Source organism: Phaethon lepturus, unplaced genomic scaffold, assembly GCF_000687285.1.
Source record: "Phaethon lepturus isolate BGI_N335 unplaced genomic scaffold, ASM68728v1 scaffold37214, whole genome shotgun sequence".
In the NCBI taxonomy this organism is placed as follows: domain Eukaryota; kingdom Metazoa; phylum Chordata; class Aves; order Phaethontiformes; family Phaethontidae; genus Phaethon; species Phaethon lepturus.
In genome coordinates, this window is record NW_010536766.1 from 97,541 (window position 1) to 119,429 (window position 21,889).

At 46.7% G+C, this 21,889-nt stretch overlaps 1 protein-coding gene across 1 annotated transcript; it reads right to left on the reverse strand.

The window, feature by feature from the left end:
• Positions 1-3,555: 3,555 nt before the first annotated feature.
• Positions 3,556-21,737, reverse strand: LOC104620129 (alpha-2-macroglobulin-like protein 1; the record flags this gene model as incomplete). Its single annotated transcript, XM_010286256.1, has 24 exons — positions 3,556-3,596; positions 3,689-3,791; positions 4,013-4,081; positions 4,502-4,592; positions 4,981-5,105; positions 5,584-5,799; positions 5,980-6,197; positions 10,538-10,608; positions 11,601-11,781; positions 12,152-12,235; positions 12,936-12,990; positions 13,468-13,589; positions 13,857-13,983; positions 14,104-14,329; positions 15,609-15,726; positions 16,185-16,332; positions 16,892-17,008; positions 17,444-17,593; positions 18,506-18,651; positions 19,430-19,493; positions 19,899-20,129; positions 20,468-20,635; positions 21,120-21,229; positions 21,623-21,737. Coding segments are annotated over 24 exons (3,096 nt in total), but the record flags the coding sequence as incomplete, so codon positions are not given.
• Positions 21,738-21,889: the final 152 nt, after the last annotated feature.

Consider the following 21,889-nt stretch of genomic DNA (forward strand, 5'->3'; position numbering starts at 1 on the left):
AGCCACAGCGGTTCAAGGGGACAGCCAGATCATAAGAGCACAGGGGCTCACAAAGGCAGAGGTATTGAGCGTTCTGGCTCCTACTGACTCCAGCAGCCGTTTTGTGAGAGTGGACACATAAACACCTCTGAAGTTCTGAACCTAGCACTGATTGGAAACCTACATCCAGAGCAATCAACCCAATCCAACCCCCGGTCAATGAAGCAGAATGAAATAAATGTTGAAGCAGCAAAGACAAAGTCACAGGTTTGGTGTGCATGATTCATCTGACTCAGCCCCATCTCCATCTCCCATTACCGGAATGGTGACCAGCTGCTGGTGGCCAGGAGGCACTCGGGAAGCAAACACTTAGCAGGGCTCTGCACCCACTGCAACTTGTGGCAGGGCACACAGTGCCTGGCTGCTGTCTTGTGCTGAGATCCTTCCCCAGCCCACAGACCCATTGATCGCTTGGCAAGAGGCACACAAGGAGTTGAGGCTGGATTTGTGTCCCTGGAGGTAGGCAGTCCTTGGTGCTCAAGCGGTGGAGCCGATCACAAGCTCGACAGAAGCACATGCACCACTGAGACTCCAGGCTGAAGCACTGCAACCCCTCAATTTTGTGAAGCATAAACAAATGAGTGTGATGTTTGACACCTCCTGCTCTAAGCAGGGAGGGAGAAGTTTAGGCCACAGAGAAATCAATGTGTTTTGTACAAAAGTGTTTTTTTCCACCTTTAAATTCCCTGGAAGACAGCCACCTCCCTCCAAATGGCCTCTAGTAGCCAGATACGGGAGGTACTACAGTTTAAGTCCAGGAAAGAACATTTTGAAGGACCCAGAGAGATGATAAGAAAGTGGGCACAGAAATTGCAAAATTGAGTCAAAAATGTCACGACATGCAATTTTTACACAGAGTATGTGTACACATACGCGTGGGAGGGGAGGTTTATGTATGAACTCCTCCAGCAATAATGGGTTCATGCGTGAGCTACCCCTCCCGGGGTCAGTAAGGAGTAGGTAGAATACATGTGTGTGTATGACCACTACAGCAGTTGCTTTCCCAATAAACCTCTATTCTAGGGACTTTTATCAGACCTGTTGCCTGTGCTTGGCCACGCACTGCAAAACAAATGGTGAGAACAGGGTGGCATTGGCAGTGATAAGTGGGGTCCCCCCCTCTCTACAAGAGCCCAAGCTCTAGCCAATGGCGCTCTCTAAGTATCAATACCAGCTGCAAGCCAGGCTAGCTCCAGTTCTGCTTTTTCATATCAGCAAGGACAGACATTGCCAGAAGCAAAGGCAAGAGGGAGAGGAGACATTTGCAAAGAAAGATGCAGTACCTGCAAAGTTGTTTTTTTAAAGTTTCAGATAAAGTAGTATTCTGGCAAAAAAACTGTTCTGCAGAGTTGGGCCCTGTGTTGCTCATGGACTGCTGAGGAAGTTGAATAAAGGGAAAGAAAAAGCACCTGTTTAAACAAAGGTGCAGAAGGAGGGAGAAAGTGACACTTGGAATGAAGCCAACCTCAGCGCAGCCGCTTCCGGCACTGCACAGGGCAGTGGTAACGCCCAACTGCTGTGCTGAATTTATGCATCCACTCTGGTCCTCTTAACCCACACATGAAGCATGGAGCAGGTTTTCACCAGCCTGCCTTGCTGGCAGATCTCCCCGGTGCGTTACAGAGCATGTTCACTCTTAACCAACAGAACTTGCAGTGCTTGTGTCTTTGCCTCACAGAGGGGACTTGCTGAGACTTCAGGGTTACTCTGGAACTTCAGAGTTGAAATTTAAAGACACTTTCCAAATCCCTCCCTTTAAACCACCACAAATCCCAAACTAGCTGTAGGGTCTGGTCTGGAGAACTTTCAGGCCTGTAGCCACATCCAGACCCTCAAGCCCACCCCCTCTCCCAGACCTTCCACTCCTAAGCCTGACTTTGTGCTTAGCCATCACGTTCACAGCCAGCTCTGGGTGGAGACCTACCTGTCTGTACAGGGACATAGCAATGTATGTTCTTGAAGATCCCAGATCATAAGCTGGACTTCCTTCAAATCATGAGGTTTGATTTTAAAAAGCAGTGATAGATGTTGAATTTCCACATACCCTTCAGTTGTTGAATTGTCCTTGCATCTTCTTGTCATGTGACAAAGATCCTGTTCACTCTCCAGCAGCTCACTGGCGGGGAACGTTCAACCCTGAGGCACCATCCCTGCCTGACAACTCATGCTTGAATCATCATGTGCAAGATCCAGCTTCATAGGAGGTGCAGAAACTAAAATTACTACCCTCCCTCTTTCTACGCTAGGAGGACAGAAGCTAATCTGTGAGGTACACAGCAGGGTAGCTTTACTTTACATCCCTGTGAACTGCAGAATCAGCCCAGGCCTTTTTCTCAGGTACACCTGTGTGCAGTAGGTGATGCTCAGTGGGATCAGGCTCCATGCAGTCCTCACCTCACACTGATGGCTGCATGATGCTGCTGGAGTGGAAGCCAGTGCTGGAAGAAATGAATGCCAGGTGCATGGTTCAGCTACACTCTCTCTATGAGAGTTTGCTTCTGCACTTTCCTCCAAGGTAATCCTCTGTCATGGAGTCCAAACACACACCACAGTACCCAGATTTGTGTCTTATATTTTATTTTCATTCTTTTACAAGCAAGAAAATCCCTGGATTAAAACAATCAGAATTAATCAGACACCCCAAAGAATTCACCAGGAGATGGCTGTCAGGATGAGCAGGATGGCTTGGGTTGGGTTTAGTCCTGAAATCCAACTTGAGATCTGCCTCAGCACCAATCTCCCAAGCCCAGAGATATGACTTTCCAGGTGGTACGTGCCCCATCATACCAGAAGCAATAATGCAGCAGCCTTTTTGACCTAGGGCATCTCGCACCAGTGGAATCCCTGTGGGCTTAAACAGTGGACAGTAAGAGAGCAGACCAAGCCCTTGGAGAAAAGAGAGCAGGAAGAGGGAGTAACCCAGAGAGAAAATAACATGACCCAAATTAACAACTCTGGGATGCTAACAGCTAGGGAGCCCAGGTTCTCACTAAGGACTCTAACAGAAATTGTTTCTCTGGTTTGATCTAGTGCCGTTGTTTTATTTCAGCCCCTCCCCAGGAACAGGTGGGTCTCTCCATACCCAAACAGGGTAAGTTGAAATTAGTACTGTGAATTCTGCTTGGAAGTTCTTCTAGAACAGTGCAAACCATCTATGAGCACTGTCCCTCAGCTGGCAGGCAGACCCATGCACTATACCAGCCCAGATACCCCTGCAGAGAGTCCCAGAAAATGTACACAACTAGTCCTTCACAGCATGGACACGTTAATCACTTCATGTCTTGCCTACAGGGCAATCCAGCAAAGACTACATTACAAAGTCTAGTAAACAGAAGGAAGAGACTAAAGTCCCTGGAGGCCTAGGGAATTTGAGATGTAGTCCTAAATGAAGGGAACATGCTGTATCAGAGATACACAGAGCTCCTCTGGGACAAGAGAGAGGTGGTTGGGTTGCAGAGGAAAGATCACAAAGTTGTTAGGTCTGTACAGGGGCTGAGGAAGGGACTCACACCTACCTCAGATGCAGAAGATATTATAATCAGCCAGGGCCTGCTCCTCTGCAACAGGACAGGAGAGACCTAAGTTATCCTTGCACAGAGCCAACCGCAAACACCCAGACAGACCTTGCACCTCATGGTTCCACACTCACCTGGATGGTAGTAGTCATAGACCCTGACATGGCCTGGCTTCAGGTTGGTCACCCCAACCTCCCGTTCCAGATGCAGGACATATGTCTCAGACTTATGGCTCAGCTGGGGATGAAGAGCAAATGACAGTTCACTTACAAGCTGTTCTTTTTATTCCTCACCTGAATTTGATCCTACTGACAGGCAATAACAACTCTGTTGAGTCAGAGGCAGGACTTCAAGATGAATCTTGAATATCCTGCTCTGCTAGCTCAGTCCTGGATTCCCCACGCAACTCTGCCACTGTCCTCCACTCCTGCAGCTTCTCTAGTAGAACACACACATACCTTGTCCAAGTAGATGGCAACACCTCCTTGTGTTTTCTCAGTTCTTCTCACAGGGTGCCAATGCTGCAGCTAGGACAGAAGAGCACAGGAAGCAATTTAATTGGGTCTTTTAAAAAACAAGTGTGAGACATGCCAACAAGGTTTATCTAAGCTTGAGTGGGCAGATTCTTATTCACTCACTTCCAAACTTATTTTGAGCTCTTAGCCCTTCAGGCTGATCTCCCTGTAGGACCACTCATCTCCTGCAAAACTCAAGGACAGGAACCTAGGCTACTTAGCAGTAAAGTTGCTGAGTGAATTGGGCCAGAAGGACCATCATTCTCAAGGCACAAAGAGCGAGATGACAGTATGTGTTCACGTTTGTTGTGTGGCAGAGATGAAAGGATGGTGAGATTGCTTGGCAACACTTTCCTATGCAACCTTTCCCTCTCCTTGGGCATGGACAGTCCCACTGACACCACATCACCACCCTGATTCCAGGCTTCTTACAGACATCCCAGATCCTGGAGCTAAGACAAATCCAGACAGTAGGGACACTTCCACGATCACCATGTTGGAAGTGGATCTCTTCCCAGTGTACCTGGGGGAGAAAGTAAAAAAGAGAGTCTCTCCCAGCTTCCCCTTCCCTCCACCACCATACCCTGTGTGCAAGACCCTGAGCCAGGCAACTTAGCCAGGATCGGGGCCACGGCAGTCACTGCTCCCTCTCATGGGGGTAAGATGATGGCTGCACTGCTCTAAGCATCCCCAATCTGAGGTGACTACTTGCACTCCTCTCCCTAGCAAGAACCAAATCCTTCAGAAACATTTCCCCTTCCCCAGAGTCACTTGTATTTTTCCTCCTCCATCTGCCATCTGGGCATTCTGCTGAAACTGCCTGGTGTCTCCGTTGCAGCCAAGAAGCACCCCTTAGCTCTCCAGCCATGCCTGACATTCCTTCCCAAGTGGGGCTGTGTCTTTAGAGTCACCTGACATTGACATAGACAGTAACAGTGTGTGTGCCATCATCCGTGCAATTGACTGGCTCAGTTTTCACGTGCAAGGCAAAGGACGTGGAGACCTGTGGGGAGGGCGTATTGTACCTCAGCACCATCTGCAGGGAGAGACAAAAAGACAGAATAAGACATGGATAATTGTTAGTTCAATATCATTTATCATACCTTTTGTTTCACTGACTAATTTTCAAAATATGGACCCCAGACAGTGACTGGATAAACCATACACAGTGACCACACTCATCCCACTACCCAAAATAAAGGTCACTCAGATTGGAAATTTTCCATGATCTTTCCAGCTGAGAGTCCTTCTCTTTACTCTTCCCCTTGAGACTGTGCAAGTCGGGCACACAATGCAAGATTTCCATCCTCCGATACCCTGAGAGCCACAGAAGCATCACTGTCCTCACATTTGGACACGTTATGTCTTGAATCTCCTATGGCACACAGGTTTACTGCATTGGCAACAGGCTGGGATTATTTCTTCGCATAGAGCTGCAACAGAGACTTTCAGTTTTGATAAGATGGTGAGCAAAGAGTTGTCACAGCAGTGTCTGTGGGAAGGGGGCAACCTACCCGGGTAAAGACACAACAGCTGCCATGGGCCTGCACTGAGAACTTTCCTGGGACTTCTGTCAGTGCCACCTCCTGCACCAACAGTCGGTTCTGGTAGGAGACTTGGAACTTCCTCCCAAAGCCTCTCTGGGATCTCACTCTCACTTCTGCCACCCCTTTCGTGCTGTACGTCAGTGCTGCATAGTTAGCCAAGGCCTGCAAAGCAACTACTGTGTCCTGAAAAGGAAGAAACAATTACATTTTCATGTTTGCTCTGCAGCTCTGAGACCCAAAGACACTTGAACTCACTGTCCTAAGGACCTCTCCTCAAAGCCTTCACGCTGTTACTTTCACACTTGCATGTACTGTGCAGAGGTTCTTTCTCAAGTAACATCCCCTTCCCCAGCCACGAGTTACCTGTGTTGAGGCAAACCCTCCATAGGCATTCTGCTGCCTGGTGAGCCAGGCCACGATGCGAGAGGCTGTGGTGAGATCAGACCCTGTGCCATTTGGCTTGGAGAGCAGGGCCAGGAGGACGTAGGCTGTCAACTCCACATCCACAGACAGTGGCTGTGACCAAGCGCTGGTGCTGGGTCTGGGCTTAGATGGGGTCTGACTCCAGTGGATTTGCCCACCTGGGAAAGGAAGGAAGTAGATAACATTGAGGGATGTCAGGAAAGAAATCCTGAGGCCTAGAGGTCACAGTGGCTTGTGTGTGCAAAGCCTCATGGCTGGGTCATCACGTCACTGAGTGAAGTGTGATCTCATGTATTTTGCAATACCCAACCCTCCATATTACGCATTTAAAGATCCATTTACTAAGGTGATATGCAAAAACTAATATGCAAACACATATTTGCATACTCATTACATGCCAGACATCCAACTTCTCCCTTGTCCTCTTCATCAGGTCTGCTAACTACCTGATACTAGCTAGCTACCCACTAGCTAGTTCTGGGGGTCTGGGACTAACAAGAAATGGGGCAGTTTGCCAGCTTGCTTTCCTCTCTGGCGCTTTGCAGTTCTGCCTAAGGAAGCCCACTTCTCTCAGAGCCCAACCTTTACTTCAGGTACCAGAAGAGGGTGAGAGGCTTAAAGGAAATCAGCACTCACACCCCAGTATTGCCAGTACATACCTTGGGTTCACAGACTGGCTGTCTAAAAACTCTCTTTGGTGAAGGACAGGAATTAAGACCTAAAGAGAGGACCATAGTCCTTCCAGTTTGCATGTAACCAAGGGCTCAGAAAGGTCGCTCATCCCTTCTCTGATGTTCACGTGGAACTGGGGTTCCCATACCTGCTCTGATTGCCTTTCGATCAAGTATATCAAGTAGCTCTTGTGTGCGTTGAGAGTCCTTAGCCAGGGCGAAGGTGTAGGCCAGCAGGGCTTGGGTGTAAGTGTTGGCAGCTTTGTGAAGGGAAGTAACAACGCAGCCCAGAGCCTTGCGCACCACTGTACTCTACAGAGAAGAGTTGCATGGATGTTGGTCACACACAAACACACGTGAGGCAGGCAAACACTGAGGTACAGAAGCAGAAGGATGCATTAGCACATGTCAGCACAGAAAGCAGCCCATATGTTCTCTAAGGTGTCCCTGTGCTCTCTCTCAAGAGAGCCTGCACTCTTCTCTTTGGATCAGTGCAGCACCAGTAACCAGTGTCTCCAGCCCTTGGTGCAAGGTGCTTGATAGACCTGCCCAAGCAAGTCACTTTCAGCAGTGCTCTCTCAGTGAAATGAATGCCTTTACTGCTGGAATAACACCACAATGTCATACTTTGCAAGTCCAAACACAAAAAGAGCAACAACACACAATTGCAAATGCTTACATCCAGCCTGCTGACCAAGATTACTCTGTTCAATTCACCTCTATGGTGCCTTACAAGGTCAATGGGATTTCCAGTTTCCCCTGGAACATCAGTACTGTTGTGGGCAGGAGACAGCAAACCCACTAGTCTCAGCAGCATTGTATTCTAGCATTCAGTTATGCTATTCCAAACATGAGCTAAAGGCTCACAGTGGTTGTCTGTCCCATATGTGTGCATTTATAGCACTTCATAGTTTCCCCTCTTGCAGTTAGGTACAGTAAGGATTGCACAAGGGCTACATTTAAGATTTATTCTGACATGCAACATGCTCCTCACCTCTTTCCCATCTAGGAAAGAGAAAAGGTAACGTCTGTGTCATCTTGTGCTCTCTAGATGGTGGAGTAGTACTGCTGGATGCGGCTACCAATTTTCAGAAAGGCTCATAGTATCTACTCATGGAGTACCAAAAGTTCACAGGATCCAGCTGATGCTTTTTGGTTGTTCTTTCTTGTTAAAGCCCAGCAGAAGCAGTAAGCTAAGCTCCCACCATTTCAAAAGTCCTACTTCTCTATTTGCCTTTAAATATAATAACTGCAAGCAGCACAGTAACCTTTGTATTCTGTAACTGAATAGACCTAAGTAGGAATTATACCACATTCATGAATTTATTCAAAGGCTCCTTTATGATTACTTTTCCATCTTCAATCTTTCACTTTCCCAGACAGTTAAAATGGAGTTAACAGCACTAGTGTCTGTACAACTACCAAACTTGAGTGAAGAGTGAAAACACTTGATGTACCACCTGTGAAGTGCTGACTATTATCATACATCTTAATACCTTGAAGAGTCTGACGTATTATAACCCACCTGGTTCTGGTGTCTTCTGGTGAAACTAACACAAAAACCGAGTGCCACTCTACTGGCAGTTTTTTCACACTTACTGTGCTATCCTGGTGTTGACAATAGCAGTCCTAACTGCATGCTGTACAGAAGCATTTAGCTTCCCTGGGAGCAGTCACATGCCAGCTAAGAAATTGCTCCTCTACAACATGCCATTTGTTTCTGCAGTCAACACAAACAATCTGTTCGGTTCCAAGAAATCCATTTCCAAAAGAGTGGGGGTAGAGGTCTGTTTGCCTAGATTTTTTTGCCATACAAACCATGCTTTAACATCAGTTTATTCAGGACAGTGTAAAATATCTCCAACCTTTTCCCTGCATTTTAACCCCTAATGACTTTTATGAGCCTTTTAGATATGCTTGTAAGGGAAAGTAGGATCTGTTCTGAACATCTTGAGTGCATTAGCCCTTGCAGGGCATCCTCAAACTCTTTCTCAGGATTTTGACCTCCAGTGATTGTGTATTCTTTGTAATATCATTTATAACCCAACCCACTCAAGGATATTCTTCTAAGTGCTATGACAAGCTTTGTGTTCCCCACTTCATCTGCCCACAGACCTATGCAGCAAATTCCTTCACTGGGTCTAGGATAACTACTGTGAGACTTGTGGTTTTACCTATTTGTTGTTACTTATGAGTGTATTTCAATGTCATGACCATTTTATATAAAAACAATTTGTGTTCAATTGAATAATTGTCTGGTTACTTTCACATCAACAAATCATCTGATGCAACGAAGCATTCCTCGCTCCATGGACAATTCTTTCTGAGCTAACAATACTGTTGCCTGGAGCAGTAATACTACATCCATTATTATATTATATAGATAACTATATATATATAATATAAATGATATTGTTATTTACAGCTAACAATACATCTTCTCTGGAGCATGAGGAATTTTATGAGGTCTCCTACCTTGTGGTAGCCTAGATTCTCCCACCACTGTCAGAGCACTGAGTCACCCTCTGTGGATTCATTCAGGACAGAGTGGCTTCCACTAGCTCATCATGCAAATTGCTTTGAGGTCCTGTTTGTCTCCCTCTCAGGATTTTATTCATGAATTTGGAGCACAGTCTGGTCTCTTCTCAGTAATTCTTTGCTTTTCTTCCCAAATGACAAAACTGGTTCTTAAGACCTACAACAACTGTTTGTTAATCTTCTACCAGGATGAAGGTCCTTTTCCTTTTGTTTCATTGTGCTGCAGAGCACTGTATGTGTCAAATATTCATCATCCAGTTTCATGAAAAGCCTCCTCCACAAAAGTCAGCCAAAACTCAGACAGTTCATAGAATTACCAAATGATAGAATAATTCAGATTGGGAGGGACCTCAGAAGGTCTCTAATCCAACTTCCTGTTCAAAGCAGGGTTAGCTATGAAATCAGCCCAGGTGTTTTTTCCAGTCAGATCTTGAAAACATAGAATGATGGAGACAACTAAACCTCTCTAGGCAACCTGTTCCAACACTTAATTGTCCTAACGGTGAAAAAAAGTGACCTGAATGACATCTATTGCCAGAAAGAAGGTTAATTTCCATCTGTCTCACTTTTTTCCCGAAGCACATTGTTTTCAGTTGCAATGAAAAGCACCACTCTTTCACTTACTTTTCTTATTTTCAGAGAATTTTGCTTCCCAAAGTCTATACCAATAGCATTTCTCCATCGAGTTGACTATATTTTTTTAACTGCCAGTACCGCAGAGTAATTAGTTATGATATTTAGCATTTGTAAGAATTCCCTCTTGTTATTACTTAGGTGTGCAATCCCATCTGCCCTACTTTGCAACATGTATCTCCCTACAGCACTCTTTTCCCAGACTTACACTTTCTGGGAAGCTAAAACACATTAAAAATGTCGTTATGGCTATTTACTTAACTGCGGGAGCAGCTACACCAACATCTCCCCCCTAACAACTCACCACTAGCTCTCAGCTGCGTGTAGTACCAAGGCTAGCAAGGGGCTGGGAGGATGGCAGGGCCGTGGGGCAGGAATGAGCAGCCAAAGCCTAGTATCTAGCCATGTCATAGTATCTAGCCATGAACTCCAATGGCTCTCTGTAGTCTAACCTCACCTTCTCCCCTGCCAGCAATGTCCTCTTCAAGGAATAGTTGAAGCTTTTTCCTGAGAAGTGATAAGTTCTTCCTCACCTATCCTATTAATTTGTCCACAAGCTTCTCCAAGACACTATGTTGTCTGCATCAGTGACACTACTAAGCTCTTCAAGATTCAGATCTTAAGGCAAGAGCATGGCAAAGAATCCAAATATTTACCTCTGGTGTCTCTCCTGCCTCTAAGTATGCAGCAGTGATGTAGGCAGCCAAGGGGACCTCCCCATCCACACCTCCCTATAAAAAGCATAAACACCCAAAAAGCTGGGAAAGTTAATACACAAAGACCTGAAGCTCTTCAGTAAAGGTCCCACCTATCCCTGGCTTGCTCCCACACAAGAAAGCAGAACAACACAGGAAAGTGAACTCAAATGATTACCAGTAGACTTGGCAAGAACTGCTTTGACTTGTCCTCCAAGGTGCTCTGTCTCCTACCTTCATGGCCGCGTGGAAAAGTTGGCCCACATTTCTGAAGCAACCATTGGGAAGCTGGTGGAACTCCAGCCAGGTGAGAGCAGCTTGGATGGTCCTGTTGTCCAGGAAAATGTATGGCTTGGCTTGGACGAAGCATTTAAGCACAAATGCAGTCAGCCTGGTTGGGGAGAGAAAAGAAAAAAGGCATGAGAGAGGGAAGAGACAAGCAGAAAGAGATGGAGTGAATGAAAGAGAGGGAAGAATGAGTGAAAAGAAAGAATCTAAGCAGAAGCTGAGGAAAAAGAAAAAAAGTGGGAGTTTGAAACTGGTGAGTCTCTCCTCACCTATTGTTCTGCTATTCCTTATTTGCTGGTCCAAGGACAGTTCATTCCAAGGACAGCTGCATAACCCTGGGGTGCCCTACCCCGCAAAGGATCTGGAACACTTTGGGTCCAAGAGAACAGAAAAGATTCAATGTTGTAAGCATTAAGCTGCCCACCTCCAGGCTGTCAGACAGCAGATAGACAGCAGGGAGAGAAACCAGGGCTTACCAAGTATTACCATACTCATCCTTGGCACCAAATTCACTGTAGGAACCATCAGGGTGTTGATACTGCAGCTGTATCTGGTACCCTAGGGAGTAGGATAGGGCATTAGCACTCAGAATGGTATTTGCAATGAAATCACTGGGCAGGGAATGGGGTGGTGTTAACATTATAAGTGGAGGAGTGCTCTGGGGGGAAGGGGAGTGGGCAACCATTGGTAGGTTGGACACAGGGGAAGGCAGAAGAGCAAGGTGGGTCTCTTGCACTTGCCATTGCGCAGGAATCCTGTTGCCCTCTCCTTGATCTCAGGGGTCAGCTGCCTTGTTTTCTCCAGGTACTGCAGCACATAGACAATGGGGGCAAACAGCACCATGTTCTGCTCCCCACAGCCATGGGGCATCTGCACCAGGCGGTCCAGGTTCTGCAGTGCTGCCCCCATGAGGTCACCTGGAACAGAGCATAGGCACCCTTACCGACTCTTCCTACCTGTGACCCGTTCCCAGCAGTGATCCAGGCAAGATAGTCCCAGCAGAGCAGTGTGGGGTACATCTGTCCAGCCAGCTTATCAGTTCCACTGTGCCCTCCATACAGGCTGTACACATCCCATCCTGGCAGGCGAAGCCCCTAAACAGAACATCCTCTCCCTTGCTGAGTGTTTTATGTTATCTGGTTGTCTTCCCACACACATGGGAAGAACAGTGCAGTGGAGACTCAGAAACCTCAGAAAGGGTATGGGGGGGTTTGAGTTTGGGCTTTCCTAGGACTAAGCTCAGAGATGTGGGATTTGGAAAGGTATTATCGTAGCTGAATTCCTTACCGGTGACCGACATGGTGGCTCTGACTGAACCTTCAACCACATTTAGCGGCAACATCAGAGACACAGACTCCTGTGCTGGATTCCCTGTGGGAATACACCGGTGGGGTAAGGTATGTGGGGAGGACAAAAAGAAGGAAATTCTGATGAAAACAGCCTTCAAAACCCTCAGAAACTGTTCAAGACTGTTCTATGCTAACATCCCATTTTCCTGCCACAGAAGTTACAGATCACCTCAAAAACCCTGTCCCATTCCACCCTCAACTCCCTCCATCCACCTCATCATGACTGTGCTATCCTAACAGCCTTCCTTCTACAGAGGTTGACAGGATCTTCTCCTGGAAACCTTCTGTGGTCAAAGCCACTAGCTTTTCACTACATAAGTTACTCCATCTTGTTTCAGATTTCAGTTGCAGGCATGTCTTCTCAGTGTGCCTCATGCTCTCAAAATCTGCTAATGGCCCCATTAGACACCATAAAATTCAAGACAGGAGCAGCAATCCTAAGTCACGTCCTCCAGCCTCGCCATTTTCAGTAGGCTGGTTTTATTAGCACAGGTGAAAAAGGCCTCAAGCTGTCACATTAGTATCAGGGATGTTGATGCTAAAAGACTGCACCTCCCTACATCCTTACCCAGGGGAAGCTCTAGCTGGCACCACAATTAGAATATGCTTCTGTAGCTTGGTCATGTTAGCAGAGAAAATATTCAAAAAGTGGAAAGACGCAGGAGGTGGTTAGGCAGGAAGGGGCGTATGAGCAGGGTGAAAGAAGAAAACAATCTCTCTACCTTTTCTGGGACACAGGATGGAGCTGTGAGCCTTTTCTACCAACACTCCCTCTGGCTGTTCGAGCACATAAAAGTATCATTACAATGAGCACACAGGAGAGAAACAGGATTACAAGTGGATTAGAAATAGATATGGACAAAATCCTGGTTCAGGCTGGAGAGTCAGCTGGAGTAACACCATTATCACACAAAAATGTAATTTACTGTAAATAATTTTCATCTCAGATAAGACAACAACATGCATTTTCAGATTCTCAATGTCTGGGAAACTGATGCTGTAAGATTCAGCAGAGAGCTCAGGAGTTAGAACATAAAAGAGTATACCTATTTAAAGTTTTCCAAGGTATGAAGTGAAGGATACTTCTCTACCTCCCACATCCATTAGCCCTCACAGCTGGGCCCAGGTCAGGCCCCAAGATTCTAATTACACACCTTGAATAGCAAGGCGTAACTCCCAAAATTAACCTGCACAAAATCTGGGAATTACACAAAGCCCACTTTTAGGTCTCTGTAACAGAAAAGTTTGTCTGACCCGGACTAGAAGGAGTTTGGTGATCATATCTTTCTGTCCTTGGTTTGGGACAAATGGTGTCTCTTTGCCACAGAGCTCTTCGGTGGCCACAGCCTCTGTGCTGAGCGTGATGTTCATGAGCCCTGAAAATAATACACATTTAGGGGCATAAACTTCCCATTTATACAATAGAAGTCATCTGTTGACAACAAAAAATTAGATCAGAGCCCTATATGATTCTGTACCTCCTAGCACAGACTTGCTAGTAGTCATGACCTTAGAATGAATGCAAACAACTACTCTCTGGTTAACAAGGCAAATAACTCCTCACTCCATGTCAGCTCTTATAAAACATCCCTACCTTGGTCCCACCCCTTCCCAATTCTATCATCCCACCTCCCTGTTCTCACCCAGTTGCTCAGCTGTGACACTCCACTGAAAGGTCTTAGCTTCACTGGCACATAAGCAGCTGCTGTAGACACAGCCTTTGCATGGCTTCAGCTGGAAGCGTGCGAACTTGTCCAGGGTCACTTGGATCTGAAGGGGCAGCAGGGATGGCAGGTGGTAACAAGATAAATATCACAGGCCATAGATTTCAGCCATCTTCTACCTATCCATACCTTACTTTTCTTGCAGAGCCTATCAGGGCTCACCTACCTTCATGCATCGCTGCAGGTAGTTGAAGACTGTGGCCTTCAAGATGAAGGTCTCACCCTGGATCACAGAAGATGGCAGTGTGAGCTCCACAAGAAAAGGCTTGAAAACAAGCAGACTGGAGGTTGGAGCTAGTCCAAAGCCATTATGGCCTATGCAGAACATCCCTGCTTTCCATTCTGTGATGGTGTTAGGCACAGTGACAGTGACATTCTTGTTCCCACTGGGACTGAGGAGAAGTAGACAGCAACAGACACATTTAACTGAATCTTGCTGTATGCAGCACTACGTGACCTGGTCTGCACCATTCTCTCCAATGCACCCCATTCCCTAACCTCGGTCTAACCCCTAACCTCTGCTGAACTTGTAGCCCTTGTAGGGTTACAAGTGGGTCCTTGTAGAAGTAGGGACCCCTGCCTCAGATCTTTATATCAACAGAACATTTTTGACAATAAGTTACATGGCTGCAAAATGCCATCACACACACTCAGTGCTGTTCTCAGACAGCACTTGCCCTTTGCACATCTAAAAATGCTTTACAGATGTCAGAAGTTTTATTCTTCTTGGCCTAGGGATGGAGAACCAGACACCAGAAGAGCAACAAGACTGGCTCAACATCAGTTGAACTTAGCAGAAGAGACAGATCCAGCCATTCACCTTCCTGTGAGACACTGACAGCTTGAAGTCCAACATGCAGACAGGACAAAGACTTGGCTGGTGCCCACATTACAACTTCTGAGAGCAGCAGACTGCTCTGTGGCTGCTACCACAGCAGACGTAAAAACAGCCCTAGCTAAAGCTAATGAAATTATTTGACTCCAATAACTGGAGGCATTCACTTTTGCCAGGCACATACAGGAAGGTAACACATACATTTGGTTGCTCAGATCAGGTTGGTGGTCAAATCACACAGGAAATATCTGCTGCTAGGGACTGAAGAGATGGGTGTAGCTGGAAGGACAGTGGAGGTGGGAGAGGGCAGATGTGTGGGCATCTGGCCTGAACAGACTCCAGACAACAAATTCTTAGTATCAGAGATGAAAAATCTCCAAAATCTCCCTCAGCAGACCCTATGTACTCATTGAGCCTTTCTCACAGGACACAGTTCCCTATCCTGTGAAGGAATTCTGTGGAGATCAGCTTCCCCTGCATCCCAGGACACATCCTGTGAGCACAGATTGGGAAATGCTGGCCTACAGGATTACCACAAGCAGAGTGCAGACAGTAAACCTAACTAACTGTCTTGTTGCACCGCACCTGCTTTCCTATCTTCCCACGCCAGCCCACCCATGGATGGACAATACTTCTGTATCACCATCTAGTACTGGAAAATGCATTCGATGCAGACATCAGCTCCGATGAGAAATGGCCTGACAGGTATGAGCCCCATGACATATGTCCTTAGATATTTTCCTCAGCAGCTCATGATCTAAACCCAGTTGTATCTCCTGCCATTCCCAGTCACACTAAGCCACACAGAGGAGATACCCACTGCTCAGTTTACTCACCCCACAGAATACAAATCCCATATCCAGGTTTTGGGGAAATGCTTGTGTAGTTTCTCTTCAACTGAAGAAACAGGTAAAAACATAGTGGGCTGATAGGTAGATGTTGTCAGATGCTCTGCTGGAAATAACAAAGTCCCAGTCACCACAGAGTCCTCAGGCCCTGGTTTAGAGCAGAGGGGCTCCAGCCCAGCTCAGGCTGCAGGTCATCCAGTCAGCTCTTGGGAAGCATGGCACTGGAACAGAAGGTGCTATCCCAAATTTTAAAATCTCTTGCCTCATTTCAAACAACAGAGGTGCTGTGGGCCTTACTCGCATTTGTAGGCACCAAGGGAAGGGCAACCATTCCCTCACCTCAGAGATAAGGCTTGGGATCCAGACAGCTCACTAACATTTCAGAGCCAGAAGCCATGAGCCCCAGGCAGCCTCACAATAGCACAACAGGTTTAGAGCCAGGGAACACTCTCGCTCCTCCATTTGCAATTACAGCAAGTACTGCCTCTTCACTCAAATCCAGGATTGTTTTCACCTGAAAGACTGAGCATCTCATGAAAGAAGAAACAGTTGGCAAATGCTTACTGTTATATGCTTTATGGGGCTGGGCAAACATCAACATGGGCCTGGAAGTAAACACTGCTCTTTCCTGCAGCATAGTTGACAATGGAGTGGTTGGACACACTCTGGGCTTCCTGATATTGGTGTTGGACATAATTTTCAACCCCATTTCCTGTAGGAAAAAAAAAGAACTGATGCACCAGAAGCTTACCCTCTCCTCTCTGCTCTCTACCCTGTGCCTCCTTGTCCCCTCACAGTGGGGACTTGGCTGTCCTCTGGCTTGGCAAAGTGTTCTCTTGCTTCATTTTCAGAAGGAATTATTCAGATCTTCAGCAGCGGGCAAACAAGGTTTTCTGAGCTAATTCATCTGGCCTGAGACAGCCAAACCTATTCTTTTTCAAACACATGGTCATTTAGATATTATGCCTTCTCAGCCTGCAGAGTGCAATTGCTCATGCTACGGAGATTAAACTATGTGAAATCCAATCAAAGTAACCAATCATCCTTGGCATCCTAAAGCACACAACCAAAGCACAGTAACCACATAACAGTTTCTTCTTGGTCAGCAATTTCAAGTCGCTTATTTAAATTACAAGTGAGTTACAAGGGCCTAAACTGGACCTGTTCCCTGTACTGTCTGTAATGGCATCCCTAGGACGTTGGTAAAGTCAGGAGGTCACACTTCCCTCAGTTCATGAATTATCCCAACCCACCAAATCAACGATTTTTACCCTGAATGCTGTAAACACATCAGGCTCATCAGAATTTGGGAACCCGCATGAATTATCATCTTCAGACACTTCGCGAGGATACCTGGACTTATAAACAGGTGGGAACAGCCCATAGATCTGGGAAAGCAAGAAAAAGCAAAAAAACATCAGCACAAATAAAACCTGGCATTCCCCTCCTGTCACACATCCAAGGCCTGTTTGGATTGCTCCTGGCTACCATGCATGAATGCACGCCCGAGAGCCCAGGCTCGCTGTCACTCTTCCCTAGCTCTCCTCTGATAGAGCCAGCACGACCCGCTGAACTGAACGTGAGAGAGAACAACAGAAGTTGATCTACCACCCGTGCACTGAGCGATGTTCAACCTCTTTCTTCACACCTGTCCCCTAACCCCCACCTGTGCCACACAGAGTACTGCTGGTCTCTCTGGGCAGTGCTTTGAGTTCCTTGGGAGATAAGCTCTGCACAGATGCAACGGCCTGTCTGCCTCCTTCCCTCCCTCCCTTTTCATGTCAGTACAAGGGAAGGGAAGAAGTCAGAGCAGGATCACTCACCAAGGAGCTGCTGAGCTCTTTTCCTGGCTTCAGAAAAAGGATGCTCTGATCCACAGCCCAGACAGCACATGTGGACCCAGGAGATGCCAGCAGGTGGAGACCAACCTCTGAATCAGGAAGGGTCTGGGGCGTTGAGAAGCCCAGCTCCACCTGGATGGGAAGAGACCTACATGAAGAGAGTTTCCACAGACTTGCCTTGGATGGAAACCCAAGGAATCTCCCAAGAACCCCTAGTGGGTATTTTAAAAAATATCACGTTAAGGTTTTAACAGGAAAGATGACAGAGGGCGAACCATCAGCGTACACACAGCTAACAGTACTGGAGACATTCCTGTGTCTGAACACAGTGCTCTCTCCACCCCTCAAACCAGCCAGCCATGATCATAAACCTCACACAGCTGTCTTTCTGCTCCTTTTGGAGCCCCAGACCAAAAATAAGCCTAGTTATTATCATCAGGCCCTTTGTGGGGTTGCTGACAGTTTCCTGAAGCACTTCCTGTTCTTGCTTGAATCTGGCTGTCCATGGCAGATAAAAAGCTATGGAGCAGGGGTAATGCCAGTGCTCAGAAGTTCATCTTTGGAGTGCCAAGAAAGCAGGTTCCCATGGATGTCACAGTGACCACAAGAACTCAGTCCTTTTGGGATGGCCAGTAAAATCCACTTCTTCCATCAGCCGCTTTCAGCTGTCTTCCCAACACCACGTACTAACACATCGAAGTGTCTGCTGCAGCAGCAGCACAACCTTGAGCTCTCCTGGGAACCATACTAATAACCTGTTCTGGGCTGTGATCCTACTGGGTTGCAGTTGCTATACAAGCCTATGGAGACAGACACAGCAGCCCTCTGCCTTTCCCAAACATTGCAGCAGCCCCCACAATGCTCAGCACATACTTGCTCCATACCTCACAGCACACTTCACTGTACATATACCGCAGTTCATGTGACAGCATGCTACACAGTATCAGCCACACACAGCTACACATATTACATATTCCTCAGTCTCTTCTTTCATGAGGCATACACTCTCACACATTTAGTCATGGCCTCAGAGACAAATCCTACCTTATTTCTGAAACACATGGAGACACTGAAGATTGTAGAATCAGCGATGATTTTTCCATTAGGGAAGATAACATAAACAACAAGTCTTGGAGCTGGGGCATAAATCGAACTGAAGGTAAGAGGGATGGAGAAGAAGCCTTTCAGCACTAGATGGAGGAGAGAGGGGAGAAAGCAGATTTTGTAACGGAAATGGACTCAGCTTTTGCCATTCTGCATGTGCCTGCTTAATTCCTTTCCTCAAGTGTTTCAGAACCAAGGAGATTTCTGGAGACCACTGAAACAGTCAGTAGATCTCTGGATCTGGTATTCAAGACCAGCAAAAGACTCTTCCTGGTTCTGCTCATTGCCTCAGGGAGATGAAACAGCTTGCTGGAGTTCAAGCTTAAGTCCACAAAGAGTGAGAGTCAGATATCTTTCAAAGACTCCCATCACCAAACATCTCCCATCCCATCACCAGCAAAGAAGTGACCTTTGTCCTCAAGAACCTTATATTTTAGGTTTAAAAAAAAATAGGTGGAGAAGTAGACAACGGTGAGTCAACACCCATCAAAATTGTAAGCTGTGGCATCCTAACTACTCAAAGATTATTTGTAGACACAATTGCAAATTAAAGTAGGAGAGTTTTGATAGAGGGTAAGGATATAGTTTCATGCTGCTTGCAGAAGCAGCAAAAGGAGACATTTCTGAAAATTAACAAAACAGAGGATGAGCCTATGGGCTTGGAAATGCTAAGTATTGTTCTCTCGGTACCAAGCAGGAGGGTAAAGGAAATATGAAAACTGGAAAGGTGTGCTGCTCCGATGCCACAGAAAAATGGTGAGCCAGCTATAAATTGCAAAGAAGCTTATGCCACATATCCAAATAAGATGGGATGCTACAGAGCCCTGAGTGCTTGCTAGACATGAAACAGAGGAGTACACTTACTTCTTGGCAGCCCAACCCAAACAGTCTTCTGACCTGCATGGACTATCCCTCTTTTCCCTGTGACCTAGGGAAGAATACAGAAAGGGAAGGGAATGCCAGTCACATAGTCTTTGAGATCACTACGCAGATCAAAGTAACCCTGAAATTAGAGGTTAAATGGGGGCAGGAGGAGGGATATGAGCTTTACTCGCTCTCAAGTAGCAGAGAGAGCTCAGGGGATCAAGAGACTTGGGGGAGGATAGGTAAGGCCAACACCTGCCCTGTACCTGTGCAAAGCCAAAAGAAAGATGCTGCCTTTCTTGCTATTACTGCAGCCCCAGGATCAAAACCAGGATCCAGCCCCATGATGGCCGGATGAGCTACCCATCCTGCGCTAACCCAAATCTATCAAACATCAGGCTTGAATCTGTAGGAGATGCTAATCTTGGGCCTTGAGCCATCATGCACTAGCTCTTCCCCAGAAACTCACAAAGTAGGAGAAAATGACACGCTTGGGCCCGTGTTCCAGGTCCTCCTGATAAATTCTGAAGTCCACCTGGACAGCCTGCTTTTTACCACAGGGCATCGTTTCCGGCACACGGACAATAGAGAGAAAACTCCTGCTGGTGCTGTAGAATGGACGTATAAAATAAGAGGCTCGCTGGTAACTCAAATCAACTGTCCCAGGCTCTTTATCCAAATCTTGATGCAGAACACTTGCCTGGCGAGACAAAAAAACGACCACCACAGTTGGTTTATCTAGTTAAGTAAGTCAAGTCACCTGCAAATGACCCTAGCTGTGGCTTGGTAAGAAGCTCAGATCGGGTCTGAGCAACACCACAGCACAGGTCTCTGTGTGGAGAGTTCATGAGGAAAGCAACTGGGATCCAGAGAATATGCTCTCAGAGGGAGGCAAGATGCAGAACATGCTGGGGTGTTTCAGGTTTTAATTACTGTCCTTCAACAAGGAATGGAGGAGATGTCTGTGGGGCAGTAAATAGCTCCAAGGTACATGCATACACCTGCCAACAAGACAGACCTCTTGTGTTCCTCACTTACCTCCAGGGAGGCTAAGGTGTTGTTCCAAGCAGTTGTGTTCAGGCTAAATGAAGCTGTCCCAGAGTCACCAGTGATGTACTTTTGCTTAAATTGCTGCTCACCACAGCTTACTATGAGGAGGACTTTTTTGTGCTTCAGGGTCTTGCCTTGGTAGTCAATGACTTTAATCTGAGAACACCATGATGAGCAAGAGAAGTGCAAAAGAGTCTAATGAGCAGACAGAATCTCCTGCTTCCTCAAGTCAGGAGCAGCATTTCCAAAGACAGCAAGGTCACCCTTCCAGTCACTAACAATATTATCAACACTGCTACTAATCACCTCCTATTATCACTTGCACTACAGTGTTCATTCACCCCCATGCTCTCTACCCCTTCACAGCAGAAGACCTCACAGCTGCTGAGAGTCCAAATGTTTGGGTTTGCAGCCCACATATGGATCCCCATAGCTACCGCTACTCAAGGCTTATTTGGCAAAAGGCAGTCTTGGATGTTATTCCCACTTTTGACAATTCAAAAATGACCCCCTCTCTGGGGGTCATTCCTGTCCTCCCAAGCTCCTGGCTGGAGGTGAGATTGGAAAAGACACTAGGTAACAGTTACTGTGAAGGCATTGCTCACGGTCACCCCTCCAAAGGACTGTAACTGGGAATTACCTTTCCCCTGTACATCTCTCCAGCATGGTAGTAAGAATTCACATCATCAAACAAGGCCATCCCACCAATCTTGGAGATGAGTAATTTGTGGGAAGTGTTGACGTGTACCTCTGAATGGAAGCACCGAGACAGAAACATAAGGGAGGGAGCAAGGACGCCAAGCACCCCTCAGCAATTTCCCTGCAGAATGATTCACTGTTTAGCTGCACACACATTTCATAACAGGGAGATGATCTGCCCAGGGCTCTGAGTATCTTCTAGCCCTTAGAGAGGTCCCTAAGCTACAGAACCTGAGACCACGGGCATTCAGAATGAATGTGTTATGCCACCAGGAATTGGTGGCTCGCTCTCTATCTGTGAGGTTAGATGGCAGGCCCCGACAAGCTCAGAAAGCTCAGAGCCTTTGTTAGCCTGAAAGTCTCCAGGGTTCTTGGTATGATTAGTGCACCTTCATACAGCTTCATATGCCTCTTCCCAGACACCAGAGACGTTTCCAGAGTTACCTGTGCCATCCTCCACCAGCAAGGCCTCTGCAACTATGCTGTCTTGATAGTACCGAAAGTCTCGACTGAAGGAAGACAGGCTCACATTTGTGAAGAAGCAACCCGTCTTGTCTGTCTGAAAGTACAAAGAGGAGAAACAAGGTCTGAGCAAGGCAGTTATGTTAGAAATCACCCAAATAGGGCAGAAACAGCAGCACAGAATCCCTGCTCTCAGGAGGCTTGTCTTTTGACATAGCAGTCACAGAATCACAGAATCATTAAAGTTGG